The following is a 21,118-nucleotide window of genomic DNA, read 5'->3' as shown; positions in this document are numbered from 1 at the left end:
GAGAGCTAAGGGCCGCTCCGGCCCGGGCCTCAGGTCTCACTAGGCAGGAGGAAACTAAGGGGGGATCGGGCGTTGGGCCGCGTAAGGATGTGTCAACCAGCTAAAACGCCTAACAGTGCAGCGGCGCAGCGCATGTGGCTGGCCCCTTGAATGATCATGCACACCATGCCCCTATCTATCAGGGCAACTCGCTCAGCTGGGACACAAGACAGAGTTCACTCAGCCGTCACACCGCGCCGTCCACACCATCTCTATCTACCGTACTCTAGGCCCCCGCATGAATCTTTCACCTAAACAAACAGCCTGCACGCAAAACTACCTTTCCTGGCGCCGTACCATACCGTGCCGCCCCCTGCATCCACGTTGCAATCAGGTTGTAACCACACACAACAACAGTTTTCACCTCACTGAATTTATGAGCAACCTGTATCGCCAGCAACACAGAGCTCCCACGCGCCTCATCACATGTACATGGCCTGCACCTGCTGCTTCACCTCGCCGTCCCCCCGGTTCACCTCCTCATCCGCCTCAGCCACCAGGTCAGCCATACTCACACCCGCCGCCCCAACCGCCGCCGCCGCACCCGTCGCCTTCGCCGCCGCCCCCTTCACCGCCGTCGACTTCTCCGCAACCGCCTCGGCAGCCCCAGCCGGCTTCTGAGCATCCGCCCCCGCAACCGCACCACCACCACTGCTTCCAGCAACAGCGGTTACGGTGGCGGCGGTCCCAGAAGATGTAACCCGCAGCGCGGCGCGGGTGGCGGCGCGGATGACGGCGTTACGGATGGCGCCGCCAGACAGCTCGTAACGCTCGCCCAGCGCCTTCCAGTCCACCTCGCCTGCGTCCCGCCGGGGGTGGGGCGGGCGGGCGGGGGGTAGCCATTTGCTTGAACACGGAATGGTTGAATTGCATGTCGGACGTGCCGAGCGGCGCGTCGGGAGGGTGCACGTGCGTGCATGCACCCCAGCAGCAGGCGCAGTAGATGATGCAGGCGCAGCAGGCAGGTGCAGGGGCACACACACACACATACACACACATCGCATACATTGCCTTTGCGCTATGTTTTCCTTGTGCGCTTTAACACACACACACACACACACACACACACACACACCCCGTTTGCATTTGCCGTCATGCATGCGCCCATGCCGTCCCCCGCCTGTTTACTTGCTCGTGGTCGCCCACCCTCCGTCTCTTTCCCAAATCGCGCAACCCCTAGTATAGTTAATTGGGCTGGGACTGGGCTGCGTGTTTGCTCTTGCTCGTCGCGCGCCGCCGCGCTAACATGTTCCTTCGCTCTTGTTCGTGACACTCCCCTGCTGCCGCCCTGTGCTCTGTTGTTTTCTTATTCGCTCGTAGGTGAGAATTTCATCGAGGGTTAGGCGGGAGCTTGGACTTAGCGGCCAGGAGTAGCGACGCGGAGCTAGGAATCGTAGGAGTGCCTGGGCCTCACGGTACCGTGAGCACATGCATGGGTTTGCACCCTTGAGAGCGTGTGGACACTAATCCCCCCTCGAGGTTAGAGTAGCGGGGGTTGCGCGATTTCCGGTTGGTAAGACCGGCGGCTCACCGCAGCAGGTATGCGAGGTAACTTCAGGTAACATCCCTAAACCGTCGCTTTGCTGCATGGCATACACTGTCTTTGCGCAACGTTTTCCTTGTGCTCTTTAACACACACACACACACACACACACACACACACACACACACACACACACACACACACACACACACACACACACACACACACACACAGACACATGTGCGCCCACCTGCCAGTGGTGTCTGCTGCGGCACCGCGGCCCGCCACAACTTTGCTCTCAGGCCGGCGTCCGGCATGGCGAAATTGAGCATGAAGCGGATACGCCGGTGGAAGGCCTTGTCAATGGCGGCGGGCTGCGGGGGGTGCCGCATTCGTGGGCGCGGCAGAGCAGCACCAACACATTTAGGCGAAGCAGCAGCACGCACGAAACATGCATTATTGCTCATTCAACATACAGTTTTACACATGACACACTCGTTCTGTTCTTCCTTGTCACACAAACACAAAACCCACACACACACACACACACACACACACACACACACACACACACACACACACACACACACACACACACACACACACACACACAGGCACAAGCACACACACACACACACACACACCGCACACCTGGTTGGTGATGAGCACTACAATGCCGGGGTGGGTCTCCAGGTGGAAGAGCAGCACGCCCACGTCCATGGCCGCGTACCTGAAAGGAGGGGGGGGGGGTACATTCATGATTAGTTAGGGAAGTGGTAGACGGTAGACCATCTTGCGGAACATGAAGCGTTACCGACGATGTCGGGGGGGGGGGTTGCAAGGATTGGTACAGAGAAGTGTAGGGGGGGCGAACGAACGAACGAACGAACGAACGAACGAACGACAAATAAACCCCTCCCTGCACGTACGCATGTACCGTACACACGCGGCGGCGGCGGCCGCACCTGTCCGAGGCGGAGCTCATCTCTGTGGGCCGGCTGCCGAACAGCCCCTCGGCCTCGTCAAACACCAGCACGGCGTCGGTGGCGCGCGCGTCCGCGAACAGCGCGTCGATGTTCTTGGGCGTGTCACCCACCCACTTGGACACGAGGCCCGCGCAGTTGACCACCTGCGGGTGGAACGTAAGGGAGTGTGGTGTACGGAATGTGGTGGGTGCGATGCTCGGGCGCCGGGCAGGGAGGAGAGGGGCGGTGCCGTTGATTGCTGCACATCCACAGCATGCTCCCCCTCGGTCCATCAATACCACATATCCAAACAACCAGCGACCGCCGGGCAATCAAGCCGGCGAGCGCCCGCATCCGCTCAATTCCTCGCACGCACCTTGAGCGGCCGGCCGGTCTCGTAGCCCACCGCCTCCGCCGCCAGTGTCTTGCCGGTGCCAGGCGGGCCGTGGAACAAACACACCGTGCCGGACAGGTCCCCGCCGCTGCCGAAGCCCCACTGCCCCACCAGCACCGCTCGCGCCTTCTCATGCTGAACCACCTGTGGGCGCCACAGCCGCACCAGGAGAGCGTGCGTGCGTGGGGTGGGTGCGGGTGTGCGGGTGTGCGGGGAGTGAGTGTGTGGTAAGGGAAGGGGGCTAGTTTACTTCAATCCCAAGTCTACCCGGGGGGTGAGGCGCTGGTTACCGCTGAGAACCACCCCTGTATCCGACATCTTCATCAGCACTGACATCATCAGGACTCGCTTGACGAGGCGAGTCACAACAGCAATACGGTACAAGACACACATCAGGCATCTGCGCAATAATGTTTGTTGCGGCACATGATGCTTCAGGTGGTGGTGGCGGCTGCTGCATCATGCGGCGGCGGAGCCGATATACAGAGGAATGAAGTTGCCGGCTTGCCGTACCTTCTCCAGCTTCTCCTTGAGGCTGGCGGGCAACAGGACGTCATCCAGGCCCCGCCGCGGCACACGCTGCCGGTCCTGGTCCTGTGGGTCACCGGTGTCAGGACACCGGTGAGGCGGCGGGGCGAGGCACATTTGTGATTACGGTAATGAAGAAGAAGCAAAGTTTTAGCCAGGCACATTGATACAGAAGGGGCTACAATCATGATTAATTAAGGAAGTATACAGGGGGGTTGAAAGGCAGGCCGGCAGGACCAGTCAAGGCGAAGAAGGCCGTATCGAAACAGCGCAGTGGGCGGGGGCGGGGGTTTCGGGTGCGGGTGCTGCCTGGTGTGCTACTACCGGTTACCTCAGTGCGGCATGGCGTGTGCGCTCACCTGCCCAAGCGCCCTTGCTTTTGTGCAGCCCCATAGCCACGCACGCCCCTACCTCTCCCCACATACGCCTGTCTAACCCTCTCGCCTACTCCCGTTGGGCTCGGCCGCATATCCCCTGCCACCACCTTCTCCTGCTGCACTTCTCTGCACCACCTTTGCAACGCCCTCCGCCACCTCCTCCTCCACCCTGAACACCTTTCCTCCCTCCACACCATCAGCCTCCCGCACCATCAGCCACCCGCACCATCAGCCTCCCGCACCATCAGCCTCCCGCACCATCAGCCTCCCGCACCATCAGCCTCCCGCACCATCAGCCTCCCGCACCATCAGCCGTCACCCACACCATCAGCCACCACACCATCAGCCGCCACCCGCACCTCACCTTGAGCCGCAGCGCGCCGCGCAGCTGCAGCGCCGCGCCCGCCTGCAGGTCCGACTGCCTCAGCGACAGACCCGCCACACCCTCCGGGCACCGGGAGGTGGCCTTGCTCAGGGCGGCCTGGGTGAAGAGCAGGTGGGCGGGGTGCATGTGCACATACATACACATACACACACGTTGGGGGCGGGGTGGAACGGGTGGTCGCTGATAGGTCATGGGCGTTTCCTGCTGGTGCTGATGCTGGCCACACACACCACAAATCGCAGGCACCACCAAGCAGCTCCCTTCGCCCACACGCGCCCGCACGCACCCCCTCACACCCACACACGCACCCCCTCACACCCACCCTCACACCCACCCACACACACACACACACACACACACACGCACACACACACACACACACTACCCCGCATCCGCACCTGCACTGCGTTGCGGATGTAGCCGCCGCTCAGCTCGAACTTGAGGGCGAGGGCTGGCAGGTCCACGTCAGCCTGCGTGTGCGGGGGTGGGGTTTGCATATAGCAACCCAGACTAAATCAAACCAAGCTGAAGGAGCGGAGCACAGGCAGAGGCGTCAGTCGCACCCAGTTGGGGTGTGTGTGGCCAGTTGAGGGGTGGGGGGTAGTTCATTCCACGCAATCCCAAGCAAACCAAGACGGGACAAGATGGTATGTCGTCTGCGTATTTCAACCCGCACACACCAGGGAACACTCTCGGCCCTGCCCCACACAACCCCACACGCCACACTCCATCCCCAACCCTCTGCTCCTCCCTCTCCCCGCCCCTCCCTCTCCCCGCCGCACCTCCAGCCTGCAGGCCGGCGGCAGCTGCTTCCTCCAGATCTCCAGCCGCTGCAGGTGGTCGGGGCGGCGGAACTCAAAGGCCATGGTGATGCGGCGGTGCATGGCCTCGTCAATGTCGTGCGGCCTGGGGGGGGGAGGGGGGGAGGGGGAGGGAGGGAGGGAGGGAGAGGGGGTACATTCATGATCAGTGGGGGGGGGGAGCGGGGGGGGGGGGACAGGAGGTGGGAGAGGGAAAGAGAGGTGGAGTAGGGAGGTGGGGTAGGGAGGTGGGGGAGGTGGGGTAGGGAGGGAAAGAGAGGTGGGGGAGGGAGGTGGGGTAGGGAGGTGGGGGAGGTGGGGGAGGGAAGTGGGGTAGGGAGGTGGGGGAGGTGGGGGAGGTGGGGGAGGGAGGTGGGGGAGGGAGGTGGGGGATTCCAAGCATGACTGGTTCATGCTTGGCGGGCAGCATTGCCTAACAGGAACGACACGGGAGTCGAAACGGCGCCGTGCACCCACCATGTGCCCTTACCCCTCCCCCAACACAAGTCCCCCACTTATAGCCCCCCCCCACCTGTTAGTGGCCATGACCACGAGGCCGTCGTATCGTTCAATCTCCGTGAGCAGCATGTTGACGGCGTGACTGCCCTTGTCGCGGTCCTCAAAGATGGCCTCGCACCTGTGCGTGCATAGGTTCAACACACACATACGCTTTGGCACATGTACGCGTACATATGCCGTGCTTCCTCCCCCGTGTGCACTTCTAATACACGCGCACACATGTCAAACACGAGGATTGTTACAACGCGTAAGCAAGAACAACAGCGCGGCGAGCCCAAGACGAACATCTCACTCGTCGAAGAACAGCAGGGCGTCGTGGATCTTGGCCTCTCGGAAGATGAACCGCACCACCTCCCCCGCCTGGTTCTGGCCCAGGCTGGGGAAATTGATCAGCAGCACTGCGTGTGTGTGAGAGCACAAGGAAAATCAGCACTGCGTGGTCAGAGTGTCTGTGTGTCTGTGTTAGAAAGCAAGAAAAAGAAAGCAAACGGTGTGAGTGTGTGTACCGAATGTGTGTACACGCGTGCAGGAAATGAGTAAGCACGCGTGCGTGACGTGGGCGTGCCTCAGAGACACAGCGGCAAAGAGAGAGAACAGCAGGGGAGCGGGGTGGGGGAGAGGTGCGTGAACCATTGTTGGGGGCGTGCGGGACGGTCTGCAAGGTCGACCACAAGTCTGCCCTCGCGCCGCCTCGCTCACCCTTCTTGCCGACATGGTGCGCCACTGCGTTCGCCATCATCGTCTTCCCCACGCCACTCGCGCCATGAAACAGCAGCACCAGACCCCCACCCGGGGCGTTGCCGCGGCTGCCACTGCCGCCGCCGCCGCCGCCGCTGCTGTTGCTACTGCCGTTGCTGCTGCTGCCGCCTCCGCCGGCCATGCCCAGAGCCGCCCGCGCCTTCTTGAAGCGTGAGAAGTTCTCCACCGTCTCGACAATGAGCTGTAGGAAACAATTATGTGAGTGATGAAGAGCGCAGTGCAAGAACCCACGTGGGTTTAGCTTTCAGTGTGGGGGGTGAGCGAAGCATGGATTAGCCGTACGCATGTACGGCTGGGCCCAGTGCAATCGAAAATGCACGCATAGCTAAGGGTCAGAGTGGCTGTGTGTGTGTGTGTGTGTGTGTGTGTGTGTGTGTGTGTGCGTACGTGTACGTGTGCGTGTGCGTGTGCGTGTGCGTGTGCGTGTGCGTGTGCGTGTGCGCGTGCGTGTGCGTGTGCGTGTGCGTGTGCGTGTGCGTGTGTGTGTGTGTGTGTGTGTGTGTGTGTGTGTGTGTGCGCGTGTGCACAGCAGCTATGTGCCACACGCGCCTGCCTTCCATGTCACCGCACCTGCCCGCCCTGCCCTGCCCTGCCCTGTCCTGCACATGGCAGCGCCCGGCCCACCCCACCCCATCCTCATCCCGCGCTCAGCCCTCCACCCCACCCCGCCCCGCCCCCCTCTCTGGAACAACTGCCCCGTCCGCCCTCGCCAACATTGCCACCCGCCGCCGCCACACCCGCTGCCACACCCGCCGCCGCCACACCCACCGCCGCCACACGCGCCGCCGCCACACCCGCCGCCACACCCGCCGCCACACCCGCCGCCGCCACACCCGCCGCCGCCACACCCGCCGCCGCCAAACCCGCCGTCGCCACACCCGCCGCCAGACCCGCACCTGCTTTTGCTCCGCCGGTAGCACCACATCCCGCAGCCGCACGTAGCCCTGATGAGCAAAGGGGGGGGGGACGGACGCGTGTAGAAGTCAGAGGCCAAGTCGGGTTGAGCAGGTAGGGGCATGAGATGTCGACGTTGTGCATGCTACATGCTACATGCGGCAGGAGGGCAGGTGTGATGGAGCACAATTGCTCGCTGCTTGCACGCGCCACTCCACTCGACACGCACAACACCCGAGCGGTGCACCGCCGCACGGTCCCGGGCGCAGGCCGCCGCATCGGCAGTTGGCAGTTGGCAGCATCCGCCGAACCGTAACCGCATCCGGATCCGAATCCACTGTTGCCAACGGTCACCGTTACCGCGATTATAACTGGAACTGTAACGGTAACTACTGCTCGTACGGTACGTACGTACCGGGAAGTACAGGTGGCTGCCGTCCACCATGTCGCTGAACTCCGTGTCCAGCCCCACCTGCATTGGCAGTAGCAGTGGCAGTAGCAGTAGCAGCGGCAGTGGCAGGAATAGTGGCGGCAGTAGCAGTCAGGTTGCTGTTGGCATCGTACGACTTGCCCCCCCCCCCCCCGTACTCTGGTTGCTGGTTGCTGAAGCCTTCCCCAACCTTGCTCGCCCCTCCTCGCATCCTATCCACACTTCTCGTCTAAACGACTACCCCGCTGACTGTATCCTCGTACCTCTGATTGCTTACTGGGAACGGTGGAAACAACCCTGCCCCGCACTCCCTCCCTCCCTCCCTTCCCCCTCACCAGGAAGTCCAGCATGCGGCGGTCGATGTCCACGCCCTGCTCCATGATGTCCTTGCTGAAGTCCGTGCCGTGCAGCGTCAGGATGCCGTCCTGCGGGGGGAGGCGGAGGCGGAGGTGGGGGGTGGAGGTGGGGTGGGGGGAGGGAGGGAGGGATTTCGGGGGGTTACATTCATGATTAGTTAAGGAAGTGGTAGACGGGGGGGGGAGGGAGGGAAGGAGAGGCTGACAGGTGAGGCAGGACGGGCAGAAGAACCGCGAGGGCATGAGGAGGCTGGCGTTCAGGCAGACACGCGGCCCACATGTAGCACGCAGGCAAACAAGTAGTCCCCGGCCCGCCCCTCCCTCCCCCCCACTCCCGCCGCTCCTCCCTTTCCTCGCTGGGCTCGGGCACATACGGCAACCCCGCCCAAGTACACACACGCCCTCCCAACACACCTCGATGAGTCGGCCGCTCTTGTAGAAGTACTTGCGTGCGTTGATCTGCTCCCCCAGGTCGTCGGGATGGAAGGCCAGAAGCAGGTTGCCCACCGTGGCCAGGTTGCCGCCAGAGCCGGCTGGCGGAGAGAGGGGGTGGGGCAGGTAGGGGTTATGTTCAATTGTTCATGAGTGGTTATGGAAATGGTAGAGGAGGGTGTGGAGAGGAGGGGTTACAATCACGATTAGTTATGGAAGTGGTAGAGGGGGGCGGAGAGGAGGGGTGACATTCATGATTGGTTATGAAAGTGGTAGAGGGGGTGCGGAGAGGGGAGGAGAGAGGAAATTCCAGGCATGATTGCGGCAGCGGCGACGGCGATGTTGGACGGCCTTGAAGGACGCTCGGAACTTCCCTCCCCTCCCTCCCGGCCCTCCCCTGCCCAGCCCTCCCCTCGCTCACCATACATGGACGTGGCCACACACGCCTGCAGCGTGCGGGCCACTGTGGGGCTCACGCGGCAGCCCACCAGCAGCAGCAGCACCTGCGCCGCCGCAACAGAATTATAAGACCTGAGACGTGCAGTGGCTTTTCAAAGCATGTTTCGTCTTACTGAGGTGCAGAAAGAGAACGCAAGGAGAAGCCAGCCTTTACACGCACCCATACACACGTCTCGCAAGGCCCGTACCTACACCGCACTTCCAGCTTTGGGACTGCGCTAACCATCACCCCGGACCCCGCCGCAGCACCCGACAGCGCATCCCCTTCCCCTGCCATTTCCTCAACTAACCGTTTCTGCAATCCCCCCTCCCCTCCCCTTTATAATTGGGCTGGTCTTCACAACACTCCCCTCCCCGCCCCTTCATTTCGCTCCCCCCCCCCCACTTCCTTAACTAGTCATGAATGTAACCCCACCTTCTTCTCGAAGGGCGCCAGCGACCTCGCCTCCGCCAGCCGCTCCAGCCGCGGCCGCCAGGGCGGCTGGCCGTCCGCCTCCCGCGCCGCCGCCGTCAGCCGCAGCCGCGCCTCAATGCGGCTGCGCTCCAGCCTCTCGCGGCCCTCCAGCTCCCGCACCTGGCCAGGAACGAAGCCGGCGGCAGGCAGGCAGGTGGGTTGGTGGGTAGGTGGGAAGGCAGGTGGGTGGGTGGGTAGGAAGGTAAGGTAACGGCGCGGGGAGGCGGCGGCGTGGAAGAGCAGCATTGCGGTGTAGATGAGTGTGATGGGGGAGGGGCTTCCATGCATGTTAAAATAAGGGGCATGCGTGAGTGCAGTGATTTGAGGTTTGCAAGATGGGCTTACGGGGCAGAGGGCAGGGCAGCGGCCATAGCGCGGCCGCCCCTGCCGCCATGTGTGTGTTTTGCTTTCACCCCCCCCCCCCCCGCGTGTATGTCTGTGCCGCCTGTTTGCCGTTTGAGTCCGCCACGCCTTACTGCCGCTCGCCCATTTCCTGTGTGTGCTTCCCCCTGCGCGCGCGGCTCTGGCGTGGCTTGCATTGCTGAGCGATTAGGTGAGTTCGCGGGGTCCCGGTTTCGCGCCGCAGCAGCTAAGCTAGCCACCTCGACGCATGCACTCAGCCTCTTTCCCAACGAGCCTTACTTATCACCACTACTACTCCAGACTACTTGCTTTCAATAGGAACTTAGTTTTTAGCGTTAGCCGCCACGGAAACACGGGGGAGCCAGCAGCCTGCCGCTGGCGAAACAACGGTATGGAATGCGTCGCGTGTGCCCGCTGTACCTCTGGACGTCGGCACTTCACTTCATATTTGATACACACCATCCCATGGATGGCTACCCCCCCCCGCCCCCCGCAGGCGTACATATGGCCCACACCTGCTGCGCTGCCCGAGCCTTGGCGTTGCCTCGGTGTGTGACGTAATCTGCGGGGTTCGGTTTGTTTCACGTGCCTTGCCACTACAGTACAGCGCCACGCCTGTCATGGACGTCGTACGGTCATCAAGCAGACTACCCCATGCGGCAGCCACGACACGTCAGCAGCCGCCACACGTCAGCAACCCCCACGCCCGCACGCACCGTAGTCGTAGTCCTCCGGCGGGATGCCGTGGCCATCATGCCCCTCCTCCGAATTGGCGAGGACCCTGGGGCACGTGCGGGCGTGTGTATGTGTATGTGTGTGTGTGTGTGTGGGGGGGGGTTACATTCATGGGGGGGTGCAAGGGTTGCGAACATGTCACGATAACCCATGCCCTCAAGACGGCTGATCGGTCGGCATCTTGTGTGTGGGGCATGCGAGGTGGGAGCAAGGAAGCCCGATCCGAACCGCATGGAATGGCATGTGGCCGAGGTGGCTGCGCGGTCCACACACAACCCTGTGCGGTGCGGCCTGCCATTCCCCTGCCATTCCCCTGCCCAACACCTGTCTGAATCCCCTCACAGGCCCAGCGTCACTCTCCCGCTTCGCACTTGGGCCACACAAACCTCTTGATTCTGGGAAGCCCAAAACACCACATTACATCGCAAACTCGTCATCGCAATCTTGGCCGACGCACCTCCGGTGTTTGCCGCACAGCAGCTCCGTCATGAGCAGCTTGAAGCAGGACTCCAGGTACTCCAGGTCGGTCGTGTACGGCCGCAGCTCGCCTGGGGGCGTGGTGGTCGTGTGGTCGTGTGTGTGTGTGTGTGTGTGTGTGTGTGTGTGTGTTTGAAAGCGCATACGGAAAGCACAGTTTAAAGAGCACAAGGAAAACATAGCGCACAGACAGTGTGTGTGTGTGTGTGTGTGTGTGTGTGTGTGTGTGTGTGTGTGTGTGTGTGTGTGTACATGACGGAGTGGGCTCAGGAGGATGGCGGGACGCAGGGCGCCTTGCCAACGACAAGGGTGCGTGTTTACTCAATTATCGGTTTTTATTCCGTTTCGGGGCTGGACAAAATGGAACGTTTGCCTAATGCAGAACTAGCAAAGACGAGACCGAGAGACGCGCCCGCAACACGCACGTGCCAGAAGGATAACGCCGCCACCCGCCCCACACGCACCCTTCTTGCCGCCCTTGGTGCTCTTGCTGGGCGTCCCACCCGCCGCCGCTGCCGCCGCCGCAGCCGCAGCCGCAGCCGCAACACCACCCGCCGGCCCCCGGCCCGCCGCGCCACCCTCCACATCCTCCATCGCCTCATCCCCGTCGCCCTCGCCGCCGACCGGCGTCGTCGCCGCAGCCGCCGCCGCCGCCAGGCGCTGCCGCTTGGCCGCCCGCTCCGCCTCGGCTTTGGCGTCTGCGGCCACGTCATCAAACAGGTCGCCTAGGCCGCGAGGCCCCGACACGGCAGCCATGGCGGCGGCGGCGGCGGCAGCTGCGGCGCTGGTGTCTCTTCGCACCTCGGCCTTTATCAACTCGTACAGGTCCAGGCCTGGACGTGGGGGCGGCGGCGGTGGCAGTGGGAAGCGGGGGAAAGCGGGGACGAGGGAGTTGCCAGAACCAAACCCGGAGCCCAAGTCAAAGCGAAAGTGTGAAGAGGCAACGCATCCGCGTGCAATGCCAATAGGACGTGTCACACGTGTGTGTGTGCGTGTGTGTGTGTGTATGTGTGTAGCTGCCACGTCGACTCACCCTCGCCTCCCGCCACAAGGCCCCGGCCCGCCACCGCTAGCGGGTCGTCCGCGCCACCGCCACCACCACCCGCGGCGCCCGCCGTGCCACCGCCGTGCCCCAGCCCGAAGGTGTGCGCCTCCCGTGAGAAGCCGGGCTCCTCAGCTAGAACTTCCATGAGGGCCGTCTTGTCGACCTGGAGGGGGGGGCGCGTGGGGGTGCGTGGGGGCGGCGTGCCGGGTTTGGTGTGGTAGCTGTGTAGGGGTGCTGGCTGCAGGACGGGCGACGTAAGACAGTGTTGAAAGCAGCCATATCCTGGAACATGTGCGCAACCCTGCTTCAAAGCTCAACACGCCCCGCCCAAGCGGCCTCCACGTGAGCCACTGTACCGAGCGGCCACACACCACCACCCTAGTCCCCAAGCCTGTCCTGTGCTCCCGCGGATCCCCTCCGCCCCCAGCCCAAGCTAACTCGGGCCTGGAACTCACTGCCCGGCCCACCCGTTCCTCCCGTTAACCCCCCCCACCCCCCCACCCCCCCACCCGCCGCCCCCCCACCCCCCCACCTTGAGCAGCTCCTCCCCCCCCCCACCTTGAGCAGCTCCTCCGCCCCCCCCCACTCCCCCCCCCCACCGCCCCACCCCTCCCCCACCCCCACCGCCCCCACCCCCACCCCCCACCTTGAGCAGCTCCTCCTGGCTGAGGCTGTCCCCGATGAGCGCCTTGATGGCCTCCAGGCCCAGCGCTAGGTTGGGGCGCGGCAGCATGCCGCCCCACGTGTTCATTGAGTCGTTGCCCGTCAGCAGAGCCTGCAGGGGGGTTACATGCGTAATGGGGGGAGGTGGGGTACATGGTGAGCAGGGGTTGGCAGGTAGGCGGGGGCCGGAGGCGGTTGCCGACACGCCTCGGCCCACTCGGTTCCTTCCTCCGTTCCGTGGACTCAGCCCCGCACACACACACCCGCACGCACACCCGCATGCACCTGCACACGCACCCCCGCCCGCACCCCCCCCCCGTGCACACACCCGCACACGCACGCGCACACACACCCGCACACACACCCGCACACACCCGCGCACACCCCCGCACACGCACCTTGGAGCAGTCGGGCAGCAGGCCCTCCCGGATGTGGCGGCGCTCGCCCGACATGAAGCCCAGGAACTCCTGGGTGGCCTGTGGGAGTGCAAGTGTGTGTGCGTGTGTAGGGGTGGAATGGGGTTGGTGTGGGAGAATGCACTCGTCGCACATCAGATAAGGACCAATGGCGAGTTGAATGGGACGTCCACATCAGGTCACAACGGTGGGATACGATACGCTTGCACAGGTACATCCCAGGCTCCAAGGTTCACACCAGTTCAGCAAGATGCAAAGGACACGGTAATTGAAACACACATAGGCACACACATACACACACACACGCACACGCACACACACACACACACACACACACACACACACACACACACACACACACACACACACACACAGAATCCGTGACAAACACGGCAGTTCCCCAGCACGCAGCACACGCGGCACACAGCAGCACAGCAGCGCACCATGCCCACGAAGGCGTGCGGCGCGGGCAGCACGCCCCGCATGCGCGCCTCGCCCACCGCCACCAGGGGCGCCACATCCTCCTGACTGGCCTGGCTGAACAGCACATAGCGCAGCCTAGAGGGGGCGGGGAGGGGGCGGGGCGGGGCGGGGCGTGCATGTGTTGAGGAGGGCGAGGGCGGGGGGGGGGCACGGGGCATTTTCTCAACCCTTCAACAACACAGGAGGTATGCCAGGAACGTGTGGAGCAAGCGCACGGGCAGGGGATGGCGAGTGAGCCAGATGCTAACCGCAGAGACGCAGGCGGGGGAGGGCCCGCAAACGCCTCTGGCTGCAGTAGGCACTGGCAGTAGGACCGCCTGATCGTGTCTCCCACCCCCACCCCGCCCCCAACCTCTGCTCCACGCCAGCCCCGCCCCGGACTCACAGCTCCCCCTCCTTGGTGCTGAGCTGCAGCCGTGTGATGAGGCGGTCCAGGCGACTGGCCAGGCGGCCCGCAGCAGCAGCAGCCGCATTGCGCCACGCCACGAAGGCCTGCGGACGCGCGCACCAAAACACACACAGACACATCAGCGCGATGTCCTCCTTGTGCTCTATAATACACACACACACACACACACACACACACACACACACACACACAATCGGAACGCACACACACATAGCACACACAAATAGCACGCACACATGTGGACTCTAGCATGCGCGAGAGGAGGCAGTTGGGTCCAGTGCGTCGCAGCCGGCAGACAGCAGCAACCGTACGGTGCCTAAACTTCAGGCTGATACAAAACCTCCGCCGAGGCGCTGTTCTTGACACTGGCACACGACTGAGAGGAGGTTCTGGATCTGCCTGAAGAACAACGCCGGCACAGGCCCCCTCCCACGCCCCCCTCCCCCGCGCCCGACCTCTGCCGCCTGTAGCGCCGCCGTCACCGCTGCCAGGGTGTCCTGAACGTAGTGCCCACGGAAAGCCGCCGCCCGCGCCGCCGCCGCCGCCGCCGCCGCCTCCACCTCCTCCGCTGAAGCAGCCGTGCCCGCTCCCCCCTGCCCCGCCGCTGCCCCTGCCCCTGCCCCAGCACCTCCATCCTCTTCTGCTGCCGCCGCGGCCTCAGCTGCCGTCTGCCCCTGCTGCTGCTGCCCCTGCTGCTGCTGCCCCTGCTGCTGCTGCTGCTGCTGCTGCTGCTGCTGCTGCTGCCCCTGCTGTGTTGTGGCTGTGCTCTTGCTGGCCGCCACCTTGTAACTGGCGGACTCGAGCACGCGCTGGCACGAGTGCCGCTGCAGAGCCAACACGTACATGGCCTCGCCCTCCCTGCGCGGGGAATAGCAAGAGCCGTTCGTGGAGAACGGAGTGGCTGGAATCACAAGTATCAACTGCCGGGGGAGGGGGAGAACACGCGTGGCTTGTATGGGAGGGGAGGGGGAGCGGGGGGGGGGAGCGGTAGGTAGGTAGGGCAGCTGTGACGTTGGTACAAGGAAAGCCGATACTTGGGAAGTTCATAAGCGCTGACTTATCGCAGCGCAGTGGAGATAAGTCTAGTTATTGCGACGTAACTGCCGTGTTGCACTAGTGGCCGAAAGTGCTGCCAGTACTGGGTGTGTCGCATGTATGAAGTGCCTGATAGCAGCAGAGTCCAGACAACCACGCACGCCGCAGCGCCCACGGGTGCCACCACATTAATCCGCGGCGGCACCAGGGGGGGCGGGTGGGTTGTCACCGTCCCGGCAGAGGGACGATCCGAAATACAGTACAGAAGCACAACGGCAGATAAGGCGCCGTGTGCTCCTGACGCGTACAAGACCCAGCTCGGTTCGGCCCCATGCACAGGCACGTACCCGAGCGTCCTGCGCCGTGCGTGACTCTAACGCAACACGGCAGTTACGTCGCAATAACTAGACTTATCTCCACTGCGCTGCGATAAGTCAGCGCTTATTGACTCCTTACTGCCGTGTAGCGTTACAACCTCAGTGTGTCGCACTTAAACGTTCCCTACATTTCTGGACTTTCTTTGCAATCCTATACCTGGTTCTAACTATACTTGACCATGTATGGACCGAATAAGCGTTTAATATATACTCAGACGGAGTTGCAGCGTTTTGTTGCGCGATCCTGCTCAATGGAACCCCTTAGCTTGATCACGCTCGCTCTCTGATCGTAAGGGAATGCCCTTCGAAGCTTCTCTGGCGCTTTGAACCACGCTTTGGTTCGGGGGCCGCATTCGGGAGCAAATCGGAGCAGAGCGGAGCTTTCAAGCGGAGCAAAGGCGCGCGAAGCGTTGCGGACAAGGCGTTCGGCAAGTCACTGAAAGCAAAAGGGCATGCACAGCTGTGCGGGCGGGCTACTTGCTTGCCATGCGCGGTCCTGCTTGCCGTGCCTTCGTGTCTACCCGTCGCTTTACAGTTCACAGCTTTGTGCAATACCTTTCCACATCTTCCATTGTGCCACCCCCACCTCCCCAAGACCCTCAGGACTTTTGGCGCGGTACTTCTCCTGTCTGCCTATCCAGGCCGCAGGGCCCGCGTGCCCTTGGGGAAGGGGCGTGTGTGCCGTTGGGATCCGGCCTGTGCGCCGCAAGCAACGGGCTTTGCGCCCTTGCCTTATGGACAATGGACGGCATACGTGCCCTTATGATACGGCCTGTGTGCCGCAAGCAATGGGCTCCGCGCCCTTGCTTTATGGACAATGGACGGCATACGTGCCCTTATGATACGGCCTGTGCGCCGCAAGCAACGGGCTCCGCGCCCTTGCTTTATGGACAATGGACGGCATACGTGCCCTTATGATACGGCCTGTGTGCCGCAAGCAACGGGCTCCGCGCCCTTGCTTTATGGACAATGGACGGCATACGTGCCCCTATGATACGGCCTGTGCGCCGCTAGCAACGGGCTCCGCGCCCTTGCTTTATGGACAATGGACGGCATACGTGCCCTTATGATACGGCCTGTGCGCCGCAAGCAATGGGCTCCGTGCCCTTGCTTTATGGACAATGGACGGCATACGTGCCCCTATGATACGGCCTGTGCGCCGCAAGCAACGGGCTCCGCGCCCTGGCTTCATGGACAATTTACGGCGTACGTGCCCTCATGATACAGCCTGTGCGCCGCAGGCAACGGGCTCCGCGCCCTTGCTCCATGGACACTTCACGGCGTACGTGCCCTCATGATACGGCCTGTGTGCCGCAGGCAACGGGCTCCGCGCCCTTGCTTCATGGACAATGCGCCGCGTACGTGTTCTTATGATACGGCCTGTGCGCCGCAAGCAACGGGCTCCGCACCCTTGTTTTATGGACAATTCACGGCATACGTGCCCGTATGATGTGACCTGTGTGCCGCAAGCAACGGCTTCGCACCCTTGCTTTTGGGTAATAGATGGCATACGTGCCCTTATGATACGACCTGTGTGCCGCAAGCAACGGGCTCCACACTCTTGCGTTGTGGATTATAGACGGCATTGAAATGCTTACGTGCCTTCGTTGTACATGCCTTTGCGTTGTGGACAATGTGTGGTCTGAGCGCCACGTTCGGATACGGCGTGTGTGCCGCCAGCAACAGGCTTTGCGCCTCGCATCATGTGTCTTGCGATATGGCCTGTGTGCCGCATGCAATTATGCTGCCTGCCCTGTCGTTATGGACGCTTCGACTTGTTGCGTGCCCTGCTGCGTGCCCTGTCGCAATACGCCTTGAGTGTACCGTGCACGGCAAGCCTGCGCCTCGCTATTGCTTCGTGTTGACAACGGAGCGGGCTTACGTGATCATGCGTCACCCTGTACGTCTTGAGGTCCGCACGCACATCATACTATCACGCGGCACCACCCTTGTAGTTTGGCTGACGCACCCCAAGCCAACCTATATGCATTCGATGTGTGCACTAGGCCCAAGTGCCGAATTTGTTTTTCCGGATATTTCGCCCTCAGTGAGCGATGTGGAGTTTTGTGCAGTTCGGCCAGCATGCTATGCCCAGCCAATAACAATACCGCATGACGCATAACTCTACCGCATGACGCATAAACATGCCTTCGTGCCCTGCACCAGGCATCGGACGCTGTGTCACGCAGTGAGCCCGACCCTGCGCAACCAACATTTTGTTGCGAGATACGGTCGGAGCTGGGATTACAGCCTGCCTGGTGGGTTTGGATGGCGCCCGTGTGTTGGGCTGGGCTGTTGCTGCTCGCGGTGGGGCCCACCACCAAGTCACGGCACCCATCCGCCCTCCCCTCTTGTTGGCCCACCCGCCTGTACACATGCCAGTCACCCGCTCGCCATCCTGTGAAAGCGGGTAGCCGACTTGGCAAGCGCTTTTCCTGACACTTGGCGCAGGTTTGAGTGGGATACCAGAATGGTCTGAATGTAGTTGTTGGATAACCAGTACACTGCGGTGTGTAGCTGGTTAGCGGGAGTGCCGTGCATGAAACACGCTACTCGACCCGCCATGCCCGCGCGATGGTACCACCAACCGTTCAACCCAGATCCATGCCGGGGTAGCATCGACCCCACAGTCAGACTGATAGCTCCTATCCAGGTGTCAGGCGCCATGTATGTATCTGTGGACGCGTCAAGCTGGCTTGTGCCGTAGCGTTGGCCGCCTGTATGGCACGGCATCTGTGTCACGTTATGGCCTCATGCTTACCGTAGTCACGCGGCTTGCGTGCTGTGCGGCACGCTCCCTGCCAATCCTTCAGGACATGTATGCATACATGTTACTTCGTCAGAGCCATAGCAGGGGCAGCGTGTTCTGTCAATGCCTCATGAACCCAGAGACCCAAGCCAACGTACGCATTAGTTCCGCAACGCACGTCAATGCCAACTGTATGTGTCGCCTGCCCACTCGCGAGTGGACGCCTAGGGAACCAACCTTGGTTCCTTTCAGCCCCGGCCTTACTTCACCCGGCGGGGCAATTACTTATCACCGAAGTGCTAGGAGCAGTGTGCTATATGTCATTACTATTAAGAGCGTATGGCGACACAGGCTCACATGTGGGTAGCCAGGCTTGGCAGGCATCCCAACTCAGCCCGGCCTCCTCACAGCAGTACCACGACGTGCCCGTACGTGGTCGAGTGCGGAGTTTGGCTGCCGGCGTGGCTGTATCATCTCTCACATTGGATGACCCATCCGCCACTGCTGTTCACTACTGGCACGTCCCTCGAGTCGCTCACCCACCGGCTCCGCCCAGCGTTCGCTCCCTTTGGCTGGGCCGGGGCCCGTGGCGCATCCAACCCGCCATCGCGGCCCCGAGTGCTCCTTATTTCCTCCCATCACTACGCCTTCTATCACTATAGATACATTGCGCGTTCCACGCGTGCCGGGTATCCTTCACCCCTCCGCGCCGCTCGACCAGGCCAGCCTTGCTGGGGTTGCTGAGGTGTTACCCTTCATGTTGCCCTCCCTGCTATTACGGTACACCCCACAGCTGCCGTGGCGTACGGTATCGGCACGTACGGGACATTGTGTGCATGCATCCCCGCGGCGTTTGGAGGCAAACATTCACGTGCGCGCCTGTCCTGCGTCCGCCGGGGTGATGCTATCTATGGGTGTACCTACTGCTTGATTGGTAGTGACTCTTATGCAAGACACTGCAAATCTCAAGCATGGCACCTAGCTAGCAAGAAAGAAATTAGTGTTCGTGGCCATGCTGCACGGCTGGGCATGGCTGCCCGCATCCTACACCACGACGGCGCGGGTGAACGAAGGGCAGGTTGCCGCGCGTGACTCGCGTACGTAAAACCGCTCTAGTGTTGCAACTCGCGCCTTCTCCTGCGTGGCGCATGTTGGCTAGCCTGTCCCAGCTTCGAGTCACGACGTTGTTATTATTCCCAAGGTTGTTCCGAGCAGCCTACAACGTCAACACGTGTTATGGCATGGCCCTGGGGGCCGGTAGAGAGTACCGAGGTCTCCAGTGGTTCGTGCCAACACGTGCCAACACGCACTGTTACCTTTCCTGGGCACACGGACGGCCACAGCTGCCCACAAGCCACACACCTGAACAAGGATGCATGTGTTTCCCTGTAACGCCCCGGCGTCGTCTGCATGGCTGGCGCACGCGGGATAACGCATGTGTGTTTCTGTCGTGGCCATTGGTGCACCTGATACGTTTGTGAGTCTGGTATCATGGCCCTTGCAAAGCCAGTCGTGTTCCTATTGCTGCTTGTCTTCTGGTAGTGACCATTGGCCGCCCATGACCGACGGAGTGTGGCGCTGTCAGGCCCCGCGTTGGCGTCGCCCTGCGCCTGCAGCAGGTGCCGGCGGCGCCTCCGGCGGCGCTCATCCCCGCGTGATGGTGCTGCTCGTGCAGCCAATATCCCCAAGCACGAAGCTCGTTCTATTGACCGCTGTTGAGTGTGCAACTAGGACCGTACGTTCGTGCGCAAGCTAGGCGATGGGCGGAGCGCTCCGCGGTGTTCGAGACACATGATTTCGGTAGCGCAAGGGCACGAACGCCACCGCCATCACCGCCGACCGCACCTTGGTTTGCATGACCGGCCGTTGGGCCAAGCGCTTTGCGAGAAGAGCTGCATACGCGAAGCCAATCAAGCCCAGCCACCAGGGCTGCCGTCGCCCGCACCATGACCTCCCGGCGTTGAGGACTACTACCAAACTCTGGCAGCACTTTCGGCCACTAGTGCAACCTCAACACGGGCGGGCTGGGGCGGGCACGGCGGACTTGGTGGGGTTATCGGGAGCTGCGAGGCCGGAGGTAGGAGGCCGCTGAGGGCCACGAATGAGTTGCTAGGCCGCTTGAGGCATGAGTGGAGGCTATTGTCGGTTTGAGAGATTGGGATTGTCGTTTGGGGCCGTGGCGGTTTGTAACGCTACACGGCAGTAAGGAGTCAATAAGGCGAAGTTGTACAGTAAGGCGGCGGCTTGACATGGCAAGCACGGTGAGCCCCATAGTCGCACCACGACAAAGCTGCAGCCCTGGAAGCTACAGGGCATAAAAGCACCTAGAAAACATTTCCATGACTCTCGACGTCTCACTTGAACGCGACCTTGTCATTGTACGACTCGGCTGCAGCCGCTGCTGCCGCGTCGTCTGCGGCCGCTGCAGCCATTGCCTCCAGCGCTGCTTTTACGGACGGGCGCAGCGCATAGCGCGTTGGCTCGTGTGAAAAGCGCTCCAACGCACTTTGTAGCTGCGTGGCTGCATGGACAGACAGGAAACCGATCACGGGGAAATGGGCGCGACAGGCGCAATAGTTCAGGGTCTGGTCGTGCCCCGCGCCGAGAACGTCCAATGCTCTTGGCGTTGGAAGGCAATACACTCATATGTGCGTGTGCTATCATGCACGGCGAGTAGCGCCGCGCACATGTACACACGGCGTGCTTCTAGGCAGGATCCTTGAGGCCGTCGTGCTGGGCCCAACAGATCCCGCTCGACACGCCGCCTCCCCCTTTGCTTCTCCAACCCCCCGTCCCTGACAGCAACAGTATACATCAGATGTCCAGTGCGTATGCGTCCTTGAAAGCTACGGGCACTCACCCACATCCGCCCGGTTCGGTACAGGACCATTCGTCGCCATTTGAGTCACACGCGATGAAGTAGATGCAGATTTTTCCTTAATTTGATCAGTTCCTCCACCACGAGGGCTTAGTTGGAGCAAAGCAGGCGCAAGGCCAACTGCAATAGCCCTAACGCATGCACCAAAGGCTATTGTGACATACTGAGCGGTGTCATGTGGCTTTCGAGATAATATATTTGCATAGAAATTGTG

The 21,118-nt window shown here is 62.0% G+C and overlaps 2 protein-coding genes across 2 annotated transcripts; both read right to left on the bottom strand.

Annotated features, from left to right (window-relative positions):
* Position 1: 1 nt before the first annotated feature.
* CHLRE_16g676350v5 (uncharacterized protein) lies at positions 2–15,693 on the bottom strand. The gene is made up of 29 exons (XM_043071296.1): positions 15,248–15,693; positions 14,321–14,723; positions 13,842–13,948; positions 13,417–13,531; positions 12,956–13,033; positions 12,541–12,669; positions 11,883–12,057; positions 11,314–11,682; positions 10,830–10,920; positions 10,354–10,418; positions 10,153–10,199; positions 9,236–9,394; positions 8,783–8,864; positions 8,344–8,462; positions 7,909–7,998; positions 7,559–7,615; positions 7,146–7,193; positions 6,190–6,430; positions 5,783–5,888; positions 5,504–5,608; positions 4,954–5,077; positions 4,570–4,641; positions 4,151–4,267; positions 3,395–3,475; positions 2,864–3,025; positions 2,488–2,651; positions 2,174–2,252; positions 1,773–1,896; positions 2–838 (listed from the first exon to the last, which is right to left on the bottom strand). Exons 2-29 carry the CDS (start codon positions 14,708–14,710, stop codon positions 462–464), a joined length of 3,873 nt encoding a protein of 1,290 aa, XP_042916090.1. The 5' UTR covers positions 14,711–14,723; positions 15,248–15,693; the 3' UTR covers positions 2–461.
* A 4,588-nt stretch (positions 15,694–20,281) lies between these two features.
* Positions 20,282–21,093, bottom strand: CHLRE_16g676402v5 (uncharacterized protein). Its single transcript, XM_043071298.1, has 2 exons — positions 20,887–21,093; positions 20,282–20,547 (listed from the first exon to the last, which is right to left on the bottom strand). The coding sequence occupies exons 1-2, from the start codon at positions 20,924–20,926 to the stop codon at positions 20,381–20,383; spliced, it is 207 nt and encodes a 68-aa protein (XP_042916089.1). The 5' UTR covers positions 20,927–21,093; the 3' UTR covers positions 20,282–20,380.
* Positions 21,094–21,118: the final 25 nt, after the last annotated feature.

The sequence above is a fragment of the Chlamydomonas reinhardtii genome, chromosome 16, assembly GCF_000002595.2.
Source record: "Chlamydomonas reinhardtii strain CC-503 cw92 mt+ chromosome 16, whole genome shotgun sequence".
In the NCBI taxonomy this organism is placed as follows: Eukaryota; Viridiplantae; Chlorophyta; class Chlorophyceae; order Chlamydomonadales; family Chlamydomonadaceae; genus Chlamydomonas; species Chlamydomonas reinhardtii.
Note: the sequence above shows the minus strand (reverse complement) of the source record. Positions and strands in the feature narration are given on the sequence as shown.

Excerpts from the sequence above, each read along its gene's own strand:
- CHLRE_16g676350v5 (XM_043071296.1), bottom strand. The coding sequence starts at position 14,710 with ATGTACGTGTTGGCTCTGCAGCGGCACTCGTGCCAGCGCGTGCTCGAG. Across the intron at positions 10,200-10,353 it reads GCCGGAGGACTACGACTACG|ATTACGTCACACACCGAGGC; the intron begins GTGCGTGCGGGC and ends CGAACCCCGCAG. Across the intron at positions 2,652-2,863 it reads AGACCGGCCGGCCGCTCAAG|GTGGTCAACTGCGCGGGCCT; the intron begins GTGCGTGCGAGG and ends TTCCACCCGCAG.
- CHLRE_16g676402v5 (XM_043071298.1), bottom strand. The coding sequence starts at position 20,926 with ATGGCGACGAATGGTCCTGTACCGAACCGGGCGGATGTGG. Across the intron at positions 20,548-20,886 it reads ACCGAACCGGGCGGATGTGG|CCACGCAGCTACAAAGTGCG; the intron begins GTGAGTGCCCGT and ends CTGTCCATGCAG.